At 47.1% G+C, this 15,099-nt stretch overlaps 1 protein-coding gene and 1 long non-coding RNA gene across 5 annotated transcripts; one reads left to right on the forward strand and one right to left on the reverse strand.

The window, feature by feature from the left end:
- Window positions 1–1,044: 1,044 nt before the first annotated feature.
- On the reverse strand, window positions 1,045–4,313 carry LOC142050189 (uncharacterized). The gene is made up of 4 exons (XR_012657938.1): window positions 4,264–4,313; window positions 3,319–3,497; window positions 2,145–2,233; window positions 1,045–1,848 (listed from the first exon to the last, which is right to left on the reverse strand). It is a non-coding gene; the product is annotated as an uncharacterized LOC142050189 (long non-coding RNA).
- Window positions 4,314–7,154: 2,841 nt separating this feature from the next.
- Window positions 7,155–14,639, forward strand: XPA (XPA, DNA damage recognition and repair factor). 4 transcript variants are annotated; one of them, XR_012657940.1, is made up of 7 exons: window positions 7,155–7,622; window positions 7,981–8,106; window positions 10,245–10,350; window positions 11,965–12,130; window positions 12,368–12,492; window positions 12,814–12,931; window positions 14,401–14,639. XR_012657940.1 is itself a non-coding variant. In XM_075078596.1 (7 exons), the coding sequence occupies exons 1-7, from the start codon at window positions 7,190–7,192 to the stop codon at window positions 14,547–14,549; spliced, it is 1,059 nt and encodes a 352-aa protein (XP_074934697.1). In that variant the 5' UTR covers window positions 7,166–7,189; the 3' UTR covers window positions 14,550–14,639. The 4 variants fall into 4 exon arrangements, 2 of the variants coding, with proteins under 2 accessions (XP_074934696.1, XP_074934697.1); XR_012657939.1 differs by having other exon boundaries at window positions 7,156–7,622; window positions 11,965–12,096; XM_075078596.1 differs by lacking the exon at window positions 12,368–12,492 and having other exon boundaries at window positions 7,166–7,394; window positions 7,434–7,622.
- Window positions 14,640–15,099: the final 460 nt, after the last annotated feature.

Raw genomic sequence — 15,099 nt, forward strand, 5'->3', positions numbered from 1 at the left:
TGAAAGAGAGCAAACCAATCTCAAAAATAAATTGAAGGATCTGGCTTTACCTTGCTGCTGCTATGCAAGAGTTTGATTTGAACAGATTAACCAGGAACATTTGGATGAAGGGGAAGCAACACTCGAATGTTGCTGACTGGGGCTAAACCACGACAAGTATATGTCTCGAACCTGAAAGAAAGGAGTTAGAGACATCAGGAACTCTTTTAATTTTCCTTCACTCATAAACAGTTTCAGCTAAATTAGGGATGTTAGAACCTTTGGAAGCCATTTTCCCTTGTTCCAAGAGAGAAATCAATTAATGTTGCATGTTAAATTGCTATGGTCACTGCTACTTTCTGGCCTGGCAATGCAGTTTTCCCCTAGGGAAAAAAAAAAAACAAAACCAGAACTAAGACAACAAAATCAACTAGCTGAATGAATCCAGGCAGCAAGTGAAGACCCTGAACAGAAATTACTTTCTGGTCAGGCTGAGAGGATACATTTAGATTATGTTCAAGACTCAAATACTGTGGCCGGCATAGTCCCTCAGAAGCACCTCCCACTGGTCCTGCATTCCGATAATACTTAAGCCATATGTCGACTCTGTATTTCTCTCACAAGTAGGTTGCTGTGAACCTAAAATGCATGGTCCAGACAGAGAGATAAATTCCACATCCTCTTCCTCCTGAGCTTCCGTGCACTGAACTGGCCACAGTTCCTGGTGGCATCTGTCCTGAAGAGCAGGGCAGAGGCCTTAGAGGTGCACGTGGCTAGCGCTGTGAGATGAACTTCTCATCACGTGTTTGGGAATTACATTAGGAAACAAAATTCTGAAAAAAAATCTGATCAAACCTGTGGACAATGGCACAAAAATGTTTTGTGGAGATTGGCAAGTACCAAAAGAGATTAATTTTGCTTAAATCCTGGTAACTGGGACATGATATTTTTGCTACAGCAGACTTTGTCAGCTGTTTTGTGGTTTTCTGTTCCAGCTACTCTGCACACAGGAAGAAGTCAGGCTGACTTGGAAGCAATCATAAAAAGAATATCTTTATGGTATGACTTAAAAAGAAAACATGTATAATACATTGAATGATATAAAGCAGAAATTTTAATAATTTCTTTTAAAGCACTTACAGTCTCAATCTCCTTAAATACTTCAAGAAGACCAGAATTTTATACTTCTCTCCAGTATGCTCAGCCTTTCACCATCAATACAGCTAGATCTCATGTCTTGGAGATTAGTATAACAGATGATGTACCGATTTTCTGTCACAGAAATACCTGAGATCCTCTTAATAGAAAGAAAAAGTGACTAAAGCATTAGACAGTTTCTTAACATTTCTAAGTTGCTACAGGAAAGGCTCTTGCATGGATTAAATAACTGACCAGATAGGAATATTGAGAGGAGGAAAAAATCTGCCAGTACACACATCCCTTTTACGTGACATGCGAATACCCCTAAACATGAAAAGCTCTGCATGTTTGGAAACATGCCCCCCCTCCCAAAAGCTGAAAAGTTTGACTTCATGACAGTTGAGACAGGTCTTCAAACCTATTTCCATAGCATCTCCTCCACCAGCCATTGGTGGAGCAAGAAAAAGCTCCCAGTACCATAGTTTCAGAGAAAAAAAAAAAAAGGTAGTTTCCTACTTTGCAACAATGTTTTTATTCTTTGTATTGAAGATATCAAATCGTCAAAGGCCACGCTGCTGCAGTTACAGCACATATTTGTTGTTTTGCCACAGTTTCCCATTCTTTATGTGCATGGAAGAGAGATGATTTTCCTGGTAAAATAGAGAAAGGATTTCTCTTTCTGGGTTGCCAGTCAACAACAAAAGTGTGCAGTCAGCTTTGTGGTGATCTCTGAAACAGTGAAAACCAGCATTTTTTCATCATGCCTTGACATTTTCCTGTTCACAGATGTGAAACCAGTGTTTTCCATTGATATTAAAAGCAAACATATTAAAGTCCTATTCAGTAAAAGTAATAAAACAGAAAAGTCATGTACAATGCTAGCAAATAAAAGAGATTTACATTGTAATTTCACATTCTGTCATCTTCTGTAACAAGAAAATAATAACAAACTTGCATTAAGATCTCCTGTTAGGGAAGAATGCCAATTTTTGTCTTTAAACATTTGCACTTCAATTCTTGCTTACCTGTTCTTTTCAGATCTGTTGCTCAAGCATTCAACACTTTACATGTTTCCTCCATTATCTACCAGTTCAACTGAGATTATATAGATCACCTGGAAGATGATAAATGGAGTGTGAAGATGGGTCACATTACTATGAAAATCCCCTCCTACAGGTAGTGAGCAAATGAGAAAATCTCAAAGAGAGATGACAAACTTAATTTACTCTCCGTGTCCCATTCTGTCCAACAGGATGATTCACTGCTTATCTCTGATCCGTGAGCTATGGCATAGGTGAATTCGGAAAGAGAACATACAGATCCAAGCAGGTGCACTCTCTGGTTTTAACAAGTTCCCTTCATTTTTCATAGGTCACATGCTTCTTTTTCACCAAGAAGCAAGCAATACTTCAACATTTATTTATTTAAGGTCACGTAAGAAAAGGGTGTATCAAACTAAAAACCCGATGGAAATATAATCACAGAGGGCATGGCATTTTTTTGTGTTACATCCCTAAGGATGCAATTGAGCTGTTCTCTCCCATAAAAGCATTTGAAGTCATTGGACAAAATCCAATGCCTTAGTCATGCTAAGAGGCAGCAGCCAACAGCCTGCGTGTATTGGCTGGTCAGTTGCTGGCTACAGAATTCAAATATGGCTAAAATTGATGCTACCACCTGAACGGCTAAACAGAGGGAGAGGGAGAGGGAGAGGGAGAGGGGGGAGGGGGAGGGAGAGGGAGAGGGAGAGGAAGGGGGAGGGGGAGGGAGAGGGAGAGGGAGAGGAAGGGGGAGGGGGAGGGGGAGGAAGAGGGGGAGGGGACGGGGCAGGGGAGAGGGAGAGGGAGAGGGGGGGAGGGGGAGGGAAGGGGGAGAGAGGGAGAGGGGGAGGGGGAGGGGGCAGGGTAGAGGGAGAGGGAGGGGGAGGGAGAGGAAGGGGGAGGGGGAGAGGGAGAGGAGGGCGACTGGTAGAGGGATTTTTCTCCACAGCCACTCCCTTCAGAAGACAAACCCATAGAAAAGTAAAACTTTGTTACATCTGTCTCTCATGGAATGAATACTTTTACTGAGCAGGACAAAAAGGTGTTTTGGCTGTAGGTATGCAACTGCAAGGTAACTGTATGCAGATTGCTATTAAGACTTTTGGACACATAGAAGTAAGTATATCGTGAAGCAAAATGGAAAGACATGGCACAGCACCTGCTTCGTAAGGAACTTCTGGTACAGATGAACACTGAATCTGGTTTGAAAGACCCCCATGTCACAGGCTTGCTGTTGTGTGGCTCCAGGTGTATAAGCATCAGTTACAGCATGATTCTCCGTGAATACAGAGGAAGAGGTGTCCTGCCTCAGATGAAGAACCTGTTCAGTCCAACATCCTGTTTCCACCACAGGCCACAGGCAAACATCAAGGGAAGAGGAAAAACAAGGCAAAGATATGATATCTCCTCTGAAACAGTCCTATAGCCTTCAACTGCTTTCAGTGCTGGGAATTTCCTGAGCCTGAGGGGCTGTTTGTTCACCAACTCTCAGCATAGCCCTCTTCCAAATACTTGGCCAATCTCCCCTGCACCCCAGAGAAACACCCTGTACCAAGTGTGCCATTCAGAAAGGCACTGCGCACATCCTCCCCCGTGTGACCATGTGGAGAACCATCTCCTCTTGCTTGTTTAGAGCCTGGCTCCCACTGCCACAAATTTGATGGTTTGTACTTAAGATGTCTATTGCTGTCCACCCTCTCCAAATTACTTAGGATGTGACAGGCCTCAGGCATATCCTCCCTAAGTAACCTCTTTTGAGTGAAAACTCTGAGCCTACTCAATTGTTCCTTTCAAGGGACATGAAGCCAGACAGCTGAGTGTCATTCTTATCCTTTTCCAGTTCTAGTATTTCCTTTCCAAGAAGCAGGAAACTCAGCCGGGCACAGTGCTCACGGTGCGAGCTCACCACAGATTTGTGGAGTGCCATAAATATGCCCCCTGTTTTGTCCTCCGTCCCTTTCCTTAAAATGAGCCTTGCACTTCCAAACATCAAGCTGGTGTTTATGCAGGCCACACATACTCAAAGTCTCACTCCTGAGTGGCAGCAACCAATTCAGACATTGCTATTGTTCATGTAAAGTCAGGACTAGGTTTCTGCACCTACCTCATCTTGCATTTGTCTGCCCCACATTTAATCTACTTTTTTACTGGCTACTCACCCACAATTCTTTAGGGATGACCCTCACCCCTGCAAACTTAAAAACATTTTGTATAGTCAGCAAACATTCTTATCTCACTGCTCACCCTTTTCTCCAAGGGAGTAATGAGTTGACAAGCACTGCCTAGCTGCCTCCCTGCACTCAGCTCCTCACTGACACTGTTCTCTGTGGCTATGAAATAATGCATGTCTACACTTGCCAATTAATGACAGCTACTTTTTAATACATGGCTACCAGCAGCCAAGTAATATCAAGTATTACTTGGCATACGGTACACAAAGAACTATCTGAAACACAGATACCATTAGCATTGTTAACTCACATACACCCATTAAGCCATGTGTGTTTTAAACATGAGTATTATCATATAAGATAGTTTGTAACCCCTTGCTAAGGCATAACTAATAGTTCTATTACCTTCTCATGACTGTGAAAATTAGGACCACTGTATCTGATTCATCCTGGTCAGAAGCAGAGCTGTAGAGAATATTCTGCTGTGAGTGCCCAGTCAGATTGGGCTCGAGAAAAAGAAAAAAAAAAACCTCTAGTATGTGTTTCTAAAACAGTTTCACTAGCTGCATTGCACGGACAGTTGTGGCCTACAGCCAATTTTGTTTGAGTGCTTTGCCTCTGAATTTGCTTTTGTTTATATCTTCTGATTTCCTTTTAACCCTAATTCCAGTTTGGTTGCATAACAATGTCCTCCTGCCCTTAAACCCCTTACACCGGGTCCCAGACTTGGCCACTTTAACGCAGTTTTGGTTTGTGAATGACACAGGACTATTTGTTAACCTCCAGGCACAACTCAAAAGTTCACTCTTCCCTAAATTTCTACTCCCACAGACCAAGGGAGAAAAGAGTGACATCAGAATAAAATAAGGAATCCAAACAGACCTGTGTTTGCTTTTTGAGCAAACAATTCCACTTCTAAGCCATCTAGTAAACACTTTGCTTCAAACTACTTTTATTTTACTTATTTGTAATATATTTATTTGCCTCTCTGTAAGTCCACCGCCAGTCAGTCCAACGGAGAGAGTAATGAGGCTGGCGAAATGTATGCTCATACGGTACCATTCCATAAGCTGCTTCCTGCAAGCCAGGATTACAACTCACATTTTCATCTATTAAATAGCTTGTGTTATAGACCCTTCTCCTTGTCGGCGAAAGGTATTTGGACACGTTCGTTGTGGCACTTTTCCAACTTTATACAAACACTGAAAAGCAATCTTGCTGAAAGCGGACAGTTTAGTATGACTTGGCTATTAATTTTTAAGGAAGAGATTCTGTGATCTGTGACGAGAGAAGCATTTTAACTGATGGGAGGAACCATCTACCACTCATGCAAATATCTGAACCACTTAAAATGTCTTCATCTGCGTTTAAATATATGTGTGTGTGTATATATATACACACAGAGATGTATAAAAAAAAATTTCCCAGAAGCAGGACGTTCTTTTCACAGCATTTACAGCACACTCTGCTGGCTATCGTTGAAAGTTAATACCAAGCACGGACGACATGCAAAAAAAGAAATAAAATGTTTTTCGACACAGCAGAAACAGAGTCTATGCAGGTAATTACCGAATTACCGTGGGTATTTAGGACTGGAATGGAGAGGCAATGGGGATACATTCTGAGGGCAGGGGGGAGGGTTAGCAGGAAATTCGTGTAAGTTTTGTGGGAGAGAGACCTTTGGGGAAGGAAGACTTTTTTCTGCGCCGTAAGGTCATACCAATTCGGTATGGAGGCTGAAAGCAACCCCTCTACCAGCGTCTTCACTTCTGTTGCTTCAAGGACAGGGCAGGCACTGCCTAATGGAAAGGCGAGGATCACCGGCTATTCAGTATTAAGCTGGCTTTATATGAAAGTGGCTTAGAGCCACATTTGCATGACAAAGCCTTTTACGTGTATCTCATCAACAAGGAAGGCTATGGGGCTCCATTTATTCTCCCTTCGCTCTCGCGCGTGGATCACGCGCTACCAGTGAAGGCAGCAAGTTGGTGGTGGGGGGAATTTTGCTCGGAAAGCAAACGTGCTCACACACCGACCGTGGTTTGTGTCACCCGGGGCTGTGAACGGCCACGGTGCTGCTGGTGGTGAGGAATCATTTTCTTGGCGGAAACGTGGTGGCGGCTGTTTCGCAGGCCGGCCGAGGCGGGGTACGGATGATTCCCCCCCCCGCCGGCACTGCTCCCCCTTTACTGCTTGGGTGCAAGCGGGTCGGCGCAGCAGGACCGTGCCTTTCCCGGGTGGGAGGCACCCAGAGGGGTGCCCAGGTACCCTCGCCCGCCCGGGAAGGGTACAAGAACCACGTTGTAAAACCACCCCGCAGTGCTCTGGCAGGGCCAGGTTGCGGAAACGGCACCGCGTGGGGCCGCGTCTCCCCTGGACAAAAGGGGCATTTGCTGGGTGACGCTGTGAAGGAATTCCTGCTGCCGCGCGGGGTGGTGGGTTGGGTTTTATTCTTTGGGGGGAGGGGGTTCTTTTTTTTTTTATTTTTTCCACAGGGTTGCTCAAGACCGAAGGGGAGGTTTGGTGCAGAAAGCGCTCGAAACGCGGCACACGCGGCTCAGCGCGGAAATCGCAGGGTCATCGCCTCCCCTCCCCCCACCCCCCCGCCCCACCAGGATCATATCCCCGCTCCCAGCCCCACCGCGCCGGGACAACCCCCCCTCCCCCGACCTCCCCCCATCCCCACCGGCGGCCGTGCCCCCCCCCGCGGTGCGGGCGGCGCCCCCCGCCCACCGTGGCCGGGCGCCACGCAGCCCCCGCCCCCCCCCCCCCGTTCCGCTCCCCCCCCCCCGCTCCCCGCCGTTTCCCGGCACCCCAAGCGCGGCGGCGAGGCGGGGAGGCGAGGCGGCGGGTGCGCGCATGCGAGGGGGGCCTCGCCCCTCTCGCCCCCTCCCCCGCCTCCCTCTCTACGCAGGCGCAGTGCGGCGGCGGCGAGGCGAGGGGAAGGGCGAGTCGCCACTGCTGGAGCGGGGGGGATCCGCGGGGCTCCGCTGCTCCGCCGCCGCCATGGCGGGCGCGGCCCCGGCCCCGGCCCCGGCCCCCGCCCCGACTGAGGAGAAGGAGAAGGAGAAGGAGAAGGAGAAGGAGGAGGAGGAGGAGGAGGAGGAGGAGGAGGAGACGGAGGAGAAGAAGGAGGAGGAAGAAGGAGGAGAGGAGGAAGAAAAGGCTTCGTCCGCGGCGAGCAGACGGCTGCCTCTCTCGTCGGCGGCGCTGTCGAGGATCGAGAGGAACCGACAGCGGGCGCTGGCACTGCGGCAGGCGCGGCTGGCGGCCCGGCCCTACCCTGCCGCAGGTCGGATGGCGGCGGCGGTGGCGGCGGGGCCCGGCCGCGACGGGCGGCGCCCCGCGCCCTTTCTTTTTTTTCGGGAAGGGGGTCGGGGGGTGCGCCGCGCTGCCGTTGGGCGCGAGGCGGGGGGGGAAGGGGGAGCGGGAAAGCCGGGGGGGGGGGGGGGGAAGCTGGCGCCGCGGCGCGCGAGAGGGCCCCCCCCCCTCCCCCCACGTGCGGGGGGGGGGAGGGGGGGGCCCTCGCGCGGGCGCGAGCGAGCGCGGCGCGGCCCCCCGCCTCGCGCCGCGGGGGAGAGAGCACGCGCCCGTTCGCGCGCCCCCTGGCGGCGGCGGCGGTAACGCGGCGTCTCGTTTGTCTTGTGCAGGCGGCGTGCGGGCGCGCGGCCCCCCCAAGGTCGTCGATACGGGAGGGGGCTTCTTCCTGGAGGAGGAGGAGGAGGTGGCGGCGGAGGAAGAGCCCGGCGCCGCCGAGAAGATCGTGCATCCCCCCGGTAACGAGAAAAAAAAAGCAAAAAAAACCCCACCCCAATTCCCCTCCAAAAAAAAAAAAAAATCCCTGAAGCCCCCGGTGGCGGGAGCGGCGGCGGGCGGGGCGCGGGGGGCGGCGCCGCGCGGAGCGGGGGGGGGGGGAGGGCAGGAAGGCGCGGGGGCGACAGCGAGCCCGGCCCGGCCCGGCGGCGGGGCGGGAGGCAGGCATAGGCGCCTTTTTTTTTTTTTTTTTTTTTCCCGGGCTTTTTTTTCCCCCCCTTTCTTCCTCCCCCCTCCCCCACCCCCCTCCCCCACCCCCTCCTCCTCCTCCTAACGCGTCTTTCTGGATGTGCTCGATTTCTGGCGCGTCCGATTCTTTCAGCATTAAAGAGGCTAGCAAATACGCGGTAATTAAAAATGGAAGAATTTTAAGCCTCGGAAGTGGGACACAGTCAGTGCCCTTGGGTATATCCGCTTTTTTCTTTTTTTGTTTTCTCTCTTTCCCCGATAAACGTTATTTACACGATTTCTTTCGGGAATTTGAATTTTAAAACGAAAATAAGCGTTTTAATCGGCGTGGCTTCGTCGGTTCTGGGAATTTCGAGGTTGATACCGTTAATGCCAAGATTAGAGCACTGCTGCAGTGCCAGCTTTTGTCGTTATAAAACGTACTGACGCCAAGTTGCTGATCGTTTGGTGGAGGATTTCGACATATTGGCTTGTGATATTCTCCCTCCAAAAAGCAAATGGAGAAGTAAGGATCCCAAAATAGATTCACTTTCTTCTCTGGGATTGCCTTTGTCTTGCTTTGTTCGGCTCTGAATCAGCTGCAGGGCTGTTGGTGCAGTGTATCTCTTTGTTAGATATCGCCACCAGATTTCGTTAAAGAGCGTAAACAACTAGCAGCCCTACTTCTTTTTGGGGGCTAATGTTTAAATTAATGTTTAAACTAAGCAGATCTGGGGTGCCTTTGTGCTGGGGCTATTTTTGCTGTGTAATTCATAATGTCATTGTGTTAATAAAATGTCGTTATGTTCGGGAGTACTGCCTTAAATGATGAAATGTGACGTGAGAGCATGGCTATGTGGAGTACCGAGCATCCCACTGTCGCTAGCAGGACTGAGTTGGCATAAAATGTCGTCTTTGCTAGATCGAGCCTGCTATAAATGCAAACGCAATTAAAAATGTATGGTGCTGCATGTCAAGCATTAATCTTCTGTTTCAGATATTGTTAATGTTCTGCAGCATTACCTCACTTTTAGCTTATGAAACTGTATAAAAATGTTGATTTTCTGCTAGAATTACAATGTTACTGTTAAAGGACTATTCCCTATAGCTGCGTTACCTGAATCGGTGTTTCTTGGTGTCACATGGAACATAAAGCAGATGGCGATGACGTTGGAGGTGATCTACCCGGCGAGGATGCGGCCAGAAGTGATGGCCGGCAGTGGGATGAGTCTGGGCTTGGAGCAGTGCTGAGAGGGCTTGGGGAGAGGATTGTAGTGGAGCTCCATCCCCATTCCACTCCTAGCAGCTCTCTGGCCATCCACCTCCATGTCTGCCGGCTGCAGTGGACCCAGAGCCTTGCCAACCACCTCAGGCCTCCGTTGAGCTCATTTAGGGAGAGGCAGGTGTGGCTGAGCCTGGAAAAAAACAGGAGCAGAGCTGAGAGGACTATGATGCCAGTGCAGCTCCTGTATGCTTCCTGCTCTAGCCACCCTCTTCGAACCGCATGCCCTTCCCTGCTTCCTCCTGTCCCTGCCCGCACGTCCTCTTAAATCAGGATGTAGCTCTGAGGGCCGGGACGGAGGAAGCTGTAGGAGGGGATATGAAGCACTTTATGGGGAAACGTGGAGAATTTTTTTTTTTTTTAAACAATGGCTAAGTCGAAACAAATGTGTGCATTTGAATGTTGAAATCCAATACTTAATGCAGTGAACCTTCTAGCAAGAACAGAAATATAAAAGCAGAGATGGGTTGCGTGATAACGGGTTTGAATTTGTACTGTATCTTTGTGGAAAACTTAATAGAGGAGCGAAACTAGTCTGTAACAAATACTATGAGAACTCTAATGTAAATTTTAGTAAAATTGATTGTCATACCAATTCCAGATGCTTGTTTTTAACGTGGTAGTTCCTTAAAAAAAATTTCTTTCCATTAGCACCTGTCCTAGAATTTGACTATCTCATCTGTGGAGACTGTGGCAAAGAATTCATGGATTCCTACCTTATGCAGCACTTTGATTGGGCAACATGTGATAATTGCAGGTACTACAAATCAGGAGAGGGAAGCTTTATTTTATGTGAAGATTGCTGGCTATAATTTAGTTAATTACAATCATTCTGTTTAATTAAAAAAGCTGTCAGCAAAGAGACATTTTTCAGTAGCATGAGAGTTTACTGAAAAAGTAAATGGAAGTTGAGTGGTAATCTCTGTATTTTCCGTTACGGAAGCAAAGAACAGTGGCATTGTCTGGTGAGCCTGACTTGGGGTAGGGGACGTCAGTAGATTTTTACGTAACATTCCGGAAACATGTCTTGAGAGCAGTTGGGGTGTTAGTCAGCGTGGAATTGGGTGTCTGGTTGCAGACTAGAGCTATTCGATGGAACACAGAGTACCTGCTGTCTGGAGTGGGGCGGGGATCCAGGAGTGTTTGCTGAATTACCCCAGTGAAGTTAGTACTTTGGCCGAGCGAGTGGGCCGGCGGTGTGGCAGCAAAGGGCAGAACCCTTGCGGCAGGCTACCGGCTGACCTGCAGGCTAAGCAGGAGTTTGACCTTGAGAGGAAGGCAGTCTCTACACTCTTACCTTTAACACAGAAAATGCTCCGAAAGCCATCAAAATAACCAGGGCAATGAAACCAGCTCTGGAGCAGCCAGCCACCCCTAAGAGCGAGGGTGAATGGGTGGTGGGGGAGGGAAAGCTCACAGCTAGGAGTTAGAATCTTGAGAGCTTCCTGGCTTGCCCCAGGGAGCAGCCGGGGGCGTGCACATGCTGTAGGGCGTTCACAGTCTTCAGGGGCAAAGTGCTGTCTCGGGGAGGCAAGGTGGGTGGAAAAAAGGGTGTTACGGAGAAGGCTTGAGCCTTCATGGTTTTTCTAAGTAGCTCTTGCAGCTGAACGTTTGGAGCTCCTTGGCATGTTAGCTTTTACTGTGAACTTTGAATTGTAGTAAAGCTGCATTTGCAGCAGTACTTCCTTGATGGTGGTTGTTAGCACTTGCTGTTTGGCAGATCGTTCCAGCTCAAGTAATTCAAGTTACACTTCAGTCAGGATTGCGTAAATGTAATTTTTTTTTTTATTAACTTATGAAGGCTGCTGTGGTTACACAGTTTTTCGTTATCTGGTAAAAGTTACAGTTTTTCAAGGTCTTTACTTTGCGGTTTGTCTGCCTACTGCCTTGCATTTAGAAATAAGTGCTCTGTCGGTTGCTAATCTGTTTCTGGGATCTGGAAGCATATGGAGTGTGTATATTCTCAGGTGATCTGACCTATCTCACATTACACATTCTTTCTGTCTTGACCATGTGTCAGGCTTGTACTTTTGTCCTCTTTAGTTGCATCTGGGTTAGGTGAATACCTAAAATGACGCATACTCCTTTTAAGTTTCAGTTACTCCCTCTTCTAAGAATATAGAAGAAAAGCCCTTCTAGAAAAACAGGCTTTTCAGCCTGTGTTTGCTCAAATGGGAGAATTTTTAAACTTAACTTCAGTAAACCTGTCTCAAAGTTTAGCTAGATAGAGTCCAAAGCTACTTGCATGCATTAAAGACTGGGAGGATGAGGGCTGCCTGTATTTCAGGAATGTTAGAAGCGATGGGGACTTAGATGTTAATAATGTGGTTTTTCAGGTCTAGCTTTCTCATAGTTGTTTTACATCTTCCAGAGATGCTGAAGATAAACATAAGCTTATAACAAGGACAGAAGCAAAAGAACAGTATCTTCTTAAAGACTGTGACCTAGACAAGAGGGAACCAGTGCTCAGATTCATTGTGAAGAAAAACCCTCATAATTCACGGTGGGGTGACATGAAACTTTATTTAAAACTACAGGTATAGAAACTGTTAGCGTATTTCAGACCTCTTTTTACCTTCATAGAACTTCGGTAGCCAAAGTGGTGTGACTTTGGTTCTGATCTCTGAACGATTTTTGTCAAGTATGTTATGCATAGCTGTGTAAATTTTCTGTGTAGTTAGAGAGCTGTAGTCCAAATTAATTAAAATATCTGTGTTTAAGAGCATTTAAAAGATATTCATGGACCATGACCCCAGTGGTTTGCCCAATTACAGGTCACAAAGTGCATGGCCTTTCAGCGCTTCTCTGAAACGTGTGGGGCAGATGCTGCTGTGCGTGGCCCTTTGTAGCTGTGGCCTTGTGTTCGCAGCTCTGCCCTCAGAGGCAGCAGGAAAAGCAAGTAGGTTTTCCAGGGCTTTTGTCATTTCTTGTTTGCTACTTTTATAGGAATGCTGCTGCTTTTGTGGAATATGCACAAAATGAGAGCCGGGTTTGACTTCACTGAGTATTGTTAGATCTAGCTGATACTAAAGATCAGTGTTATCTCTTTCTGTGAAAGGAATGCCATGTTTGCTGGTCAGGAGCAGAGAACAGATGGGGGGCAGAAGCAAGATTGGGTTGACTTGTGTGTGTGTAGGGAAAAAATTAAATTAGCGAGTTAGAATGGTTCATTTTTATTGATTCAGGGATAAAAAGAAACACCTTTATGTCCATCCTGTAGGTAATCAAGCGTTCTCTTGAAGTCTGGGGTAGTGAAGAATCATTGCAAGAAGCAAGGGACCTCCGCCGTGACAGCCGGGAGAAGATGAAGCAGAAGAAGTTTGATAAGAAAGTCAAAGGTAAAGGGTTAAACTTGGATACTGCAGTTACCTAAAGTACAGTATGGTCCTGTTTGAATTTGTTGCCGCATCTGATTGAAGTATTCAGAAAATCTTCAGTGTGGCAAAATGGAGGTTTTCAGGAGCTGTGTGGGTAAGCCTGGAGCAGTCTGGTCTGACCTCACAGCTGACTTATTTTGGGCAGAGGGTTGGACTGGAGATCTGAGGTCCCTTCCAACCTGAACTGCCCCGTTGTCCTATGGGCGTGATGTAAGTGACAGAAATCAGTTATGACAGTTTATGATGGTGTTTCTTAAACTTTTTGGTATGACCCAGAATGTGCCATAGATTGTTCCCGATACTTTTCCTGACTTGGAGAGGAACACAGATTTTTGTGGCAGTGGGTTATAATTCTGTTGTCCATGTGCCTTTGGGTGGGGTAACCGTAAATGGAGGTAGAAAATGTGTTTTCCCACTGTTCACAGTATTCCCAGCTGCTCTTGCTACTGCTCGTTTTTCTTGTTTTTTTCCTGATAAATTAGGACAGTGTTCAATGTGTAGAACTTTTGGAAAACACCTCCAGCACAGACATGCTAGTAATTTTAAAACAGACTGTATGGTTGTTTCTTGGCGAGAGCTGTGGCTTACCAAGCTGTCTGTGCTGCCCAAGCATCCGTGCTTCACTTCAGGTCAGCATTCAGAGGGGCAGTAAACTGAAGCTGGGTGTCCCAGGGTTGTCTGGAGGAGGCAGAACATGAGGCTTGAGCTGATAACCCCTGCCTTGGCCATTTTGGTGTGCACCGCACAGGAGGACTGGCAGCACCCTGTAGCTGAGATGCCAGAGTTCAGTGCAAGTACAGGCCTTAACGTGATGAAGTTTGTGGCCTCAATGGCTTGGCTCAAAGCGTGACTAGGTTTGCTGTTTGGTATGCTTGCCACCCACTTGCAACATTGGGATAATATCTTGGGCTGAACTGCCAGCCTGTGCTCTCTTGAAAACGCGCTGACTTCACTGCGGCTGCTGCAGAGGCAACTCACGTTATTGGGCGTAAAGCTTAGAGAATGCCAAGTCATTTGGGAGGTTTACTGTGACCTGAATGAAAAGTACTCTCTCTTGGTCATGTAAAACAATGAGGTGTTTTATAAAAACTTTCTCTCTGCATTCCACCTACCCCCTTTAGATACCTTTGAATGGCTTTGTGAAAAAAGGCAGTGGGCAACGCATACTTAGTCCAGATGGAGAATCTTCTCCTGTGAGATTGCACGTCTGTGTGGTTCTTACCCTTTAAATTATGCAAACAAGGTGAAGATTGCAGGGCAAGTCAAAGCTTGTTCTTGCAACAGCAGGTTCTCACTAAAAATGTGTGGAAGACTGGCCATAAGCAGATTGATGTCTGTAGTCCTCAGAAAGGGGTTTAGCTTGAGTTTTGTTCACCATGATTTAAGATCTATTAAAATCTTAAAATTTTTCTTTTATTATTTCTTATCAGAACTCCGCCGTGCTGTGAGGAGTAGTTTGTGGAAGAAAGCAGCTAGTATCCATGAACATGAGTATGGACCAGAAGAAAACATTGATGAAGATACATATAAAAAGACCTGTACTGTATGTGGCCATGAATTAACTTATGAGAAGATGTAGCGCTTATCTGGTTTTTTTTATTTCATTATCTTTTAAAAGGTATTCTGTAATAAAGTGAAATAAATGGTAATTATGAACAAGCTGTTGTCATATTTGGTGAAGAATGATGTTCCTTGGTTGTAAGAAACTCTGCAGAACAATAAGCTTTGGCTTTTAAGCTAGATCTTAGGGTAGAATATAATGCATTTTTAACAGTTCAGGCCAGAAGGTAAGTTGGTAGCATTCTGCTTCATCCACTGATGAAATGGAGGTGAACTCGCCCCTACTTGTCTGCTTTCCTTAAAGGGAAGTTGCTGTTATTGGTCATGGGTGGGCAGATAGAACCCTTCTGGAGGTTGGAGGCTGCGTCATGAAGCAGGTTTTCCTGCTTGGACTGAGACAATTGTGTCTCAAAAAGAGAGCTACGTGCTCCTGGGGAGGGTCCTTACATGTGCCCTCCAGTGCCATTTCTCCCAAGTTTTGGCCCAGAGACCAAAGTGACTTACACCACCACCTCAACGTTTTCATTTACAAATTTCTAAAAAATACCTGTCCTTGGGGGTGGGGCAAA

Source organism: Phalacrocorax aristotelis, chromosome Z (assembly GCF_949628215.1).
Source record: "Phalacrocorax aristotelis chromosome Z, bGulAri2.1, whole genome shotgun sequence".
NCBI lineage: Eukaryota > Metazoa > Chordata > Aves > Suliformes > Phalacrocoracidae > Phalacrocorax > Phalacrocorax aristotelis.

What these genes read in the sequence shown, in the direction of transcription:
- XPA (XM_075078595.1), top strand. Translation starts at nt 7,190, where the DNA reads ATGCGAGGGGGGCCTCGCCCCTCTCGCCCCCTCCCCCGCCTCCCTCTC. An exon ending in GAAGATCGTGCATCCCCCCG is followed by an intron (nt 8,107 to 10,244) that starts GTAACGAGAAAA and finishes TCTTTCCATTAG; the next exon opens with CACCTGTCCTAGAATTTGAC. An exon ending in AACTTTATTTAAAACTACAG is followed by an intron (nt 12,131 to 12,813) that starts GTATAGAAACTG and finishes TCCATCCTGTAG; the next exon opens with GTAATCAAGCGTTCTCTTGA.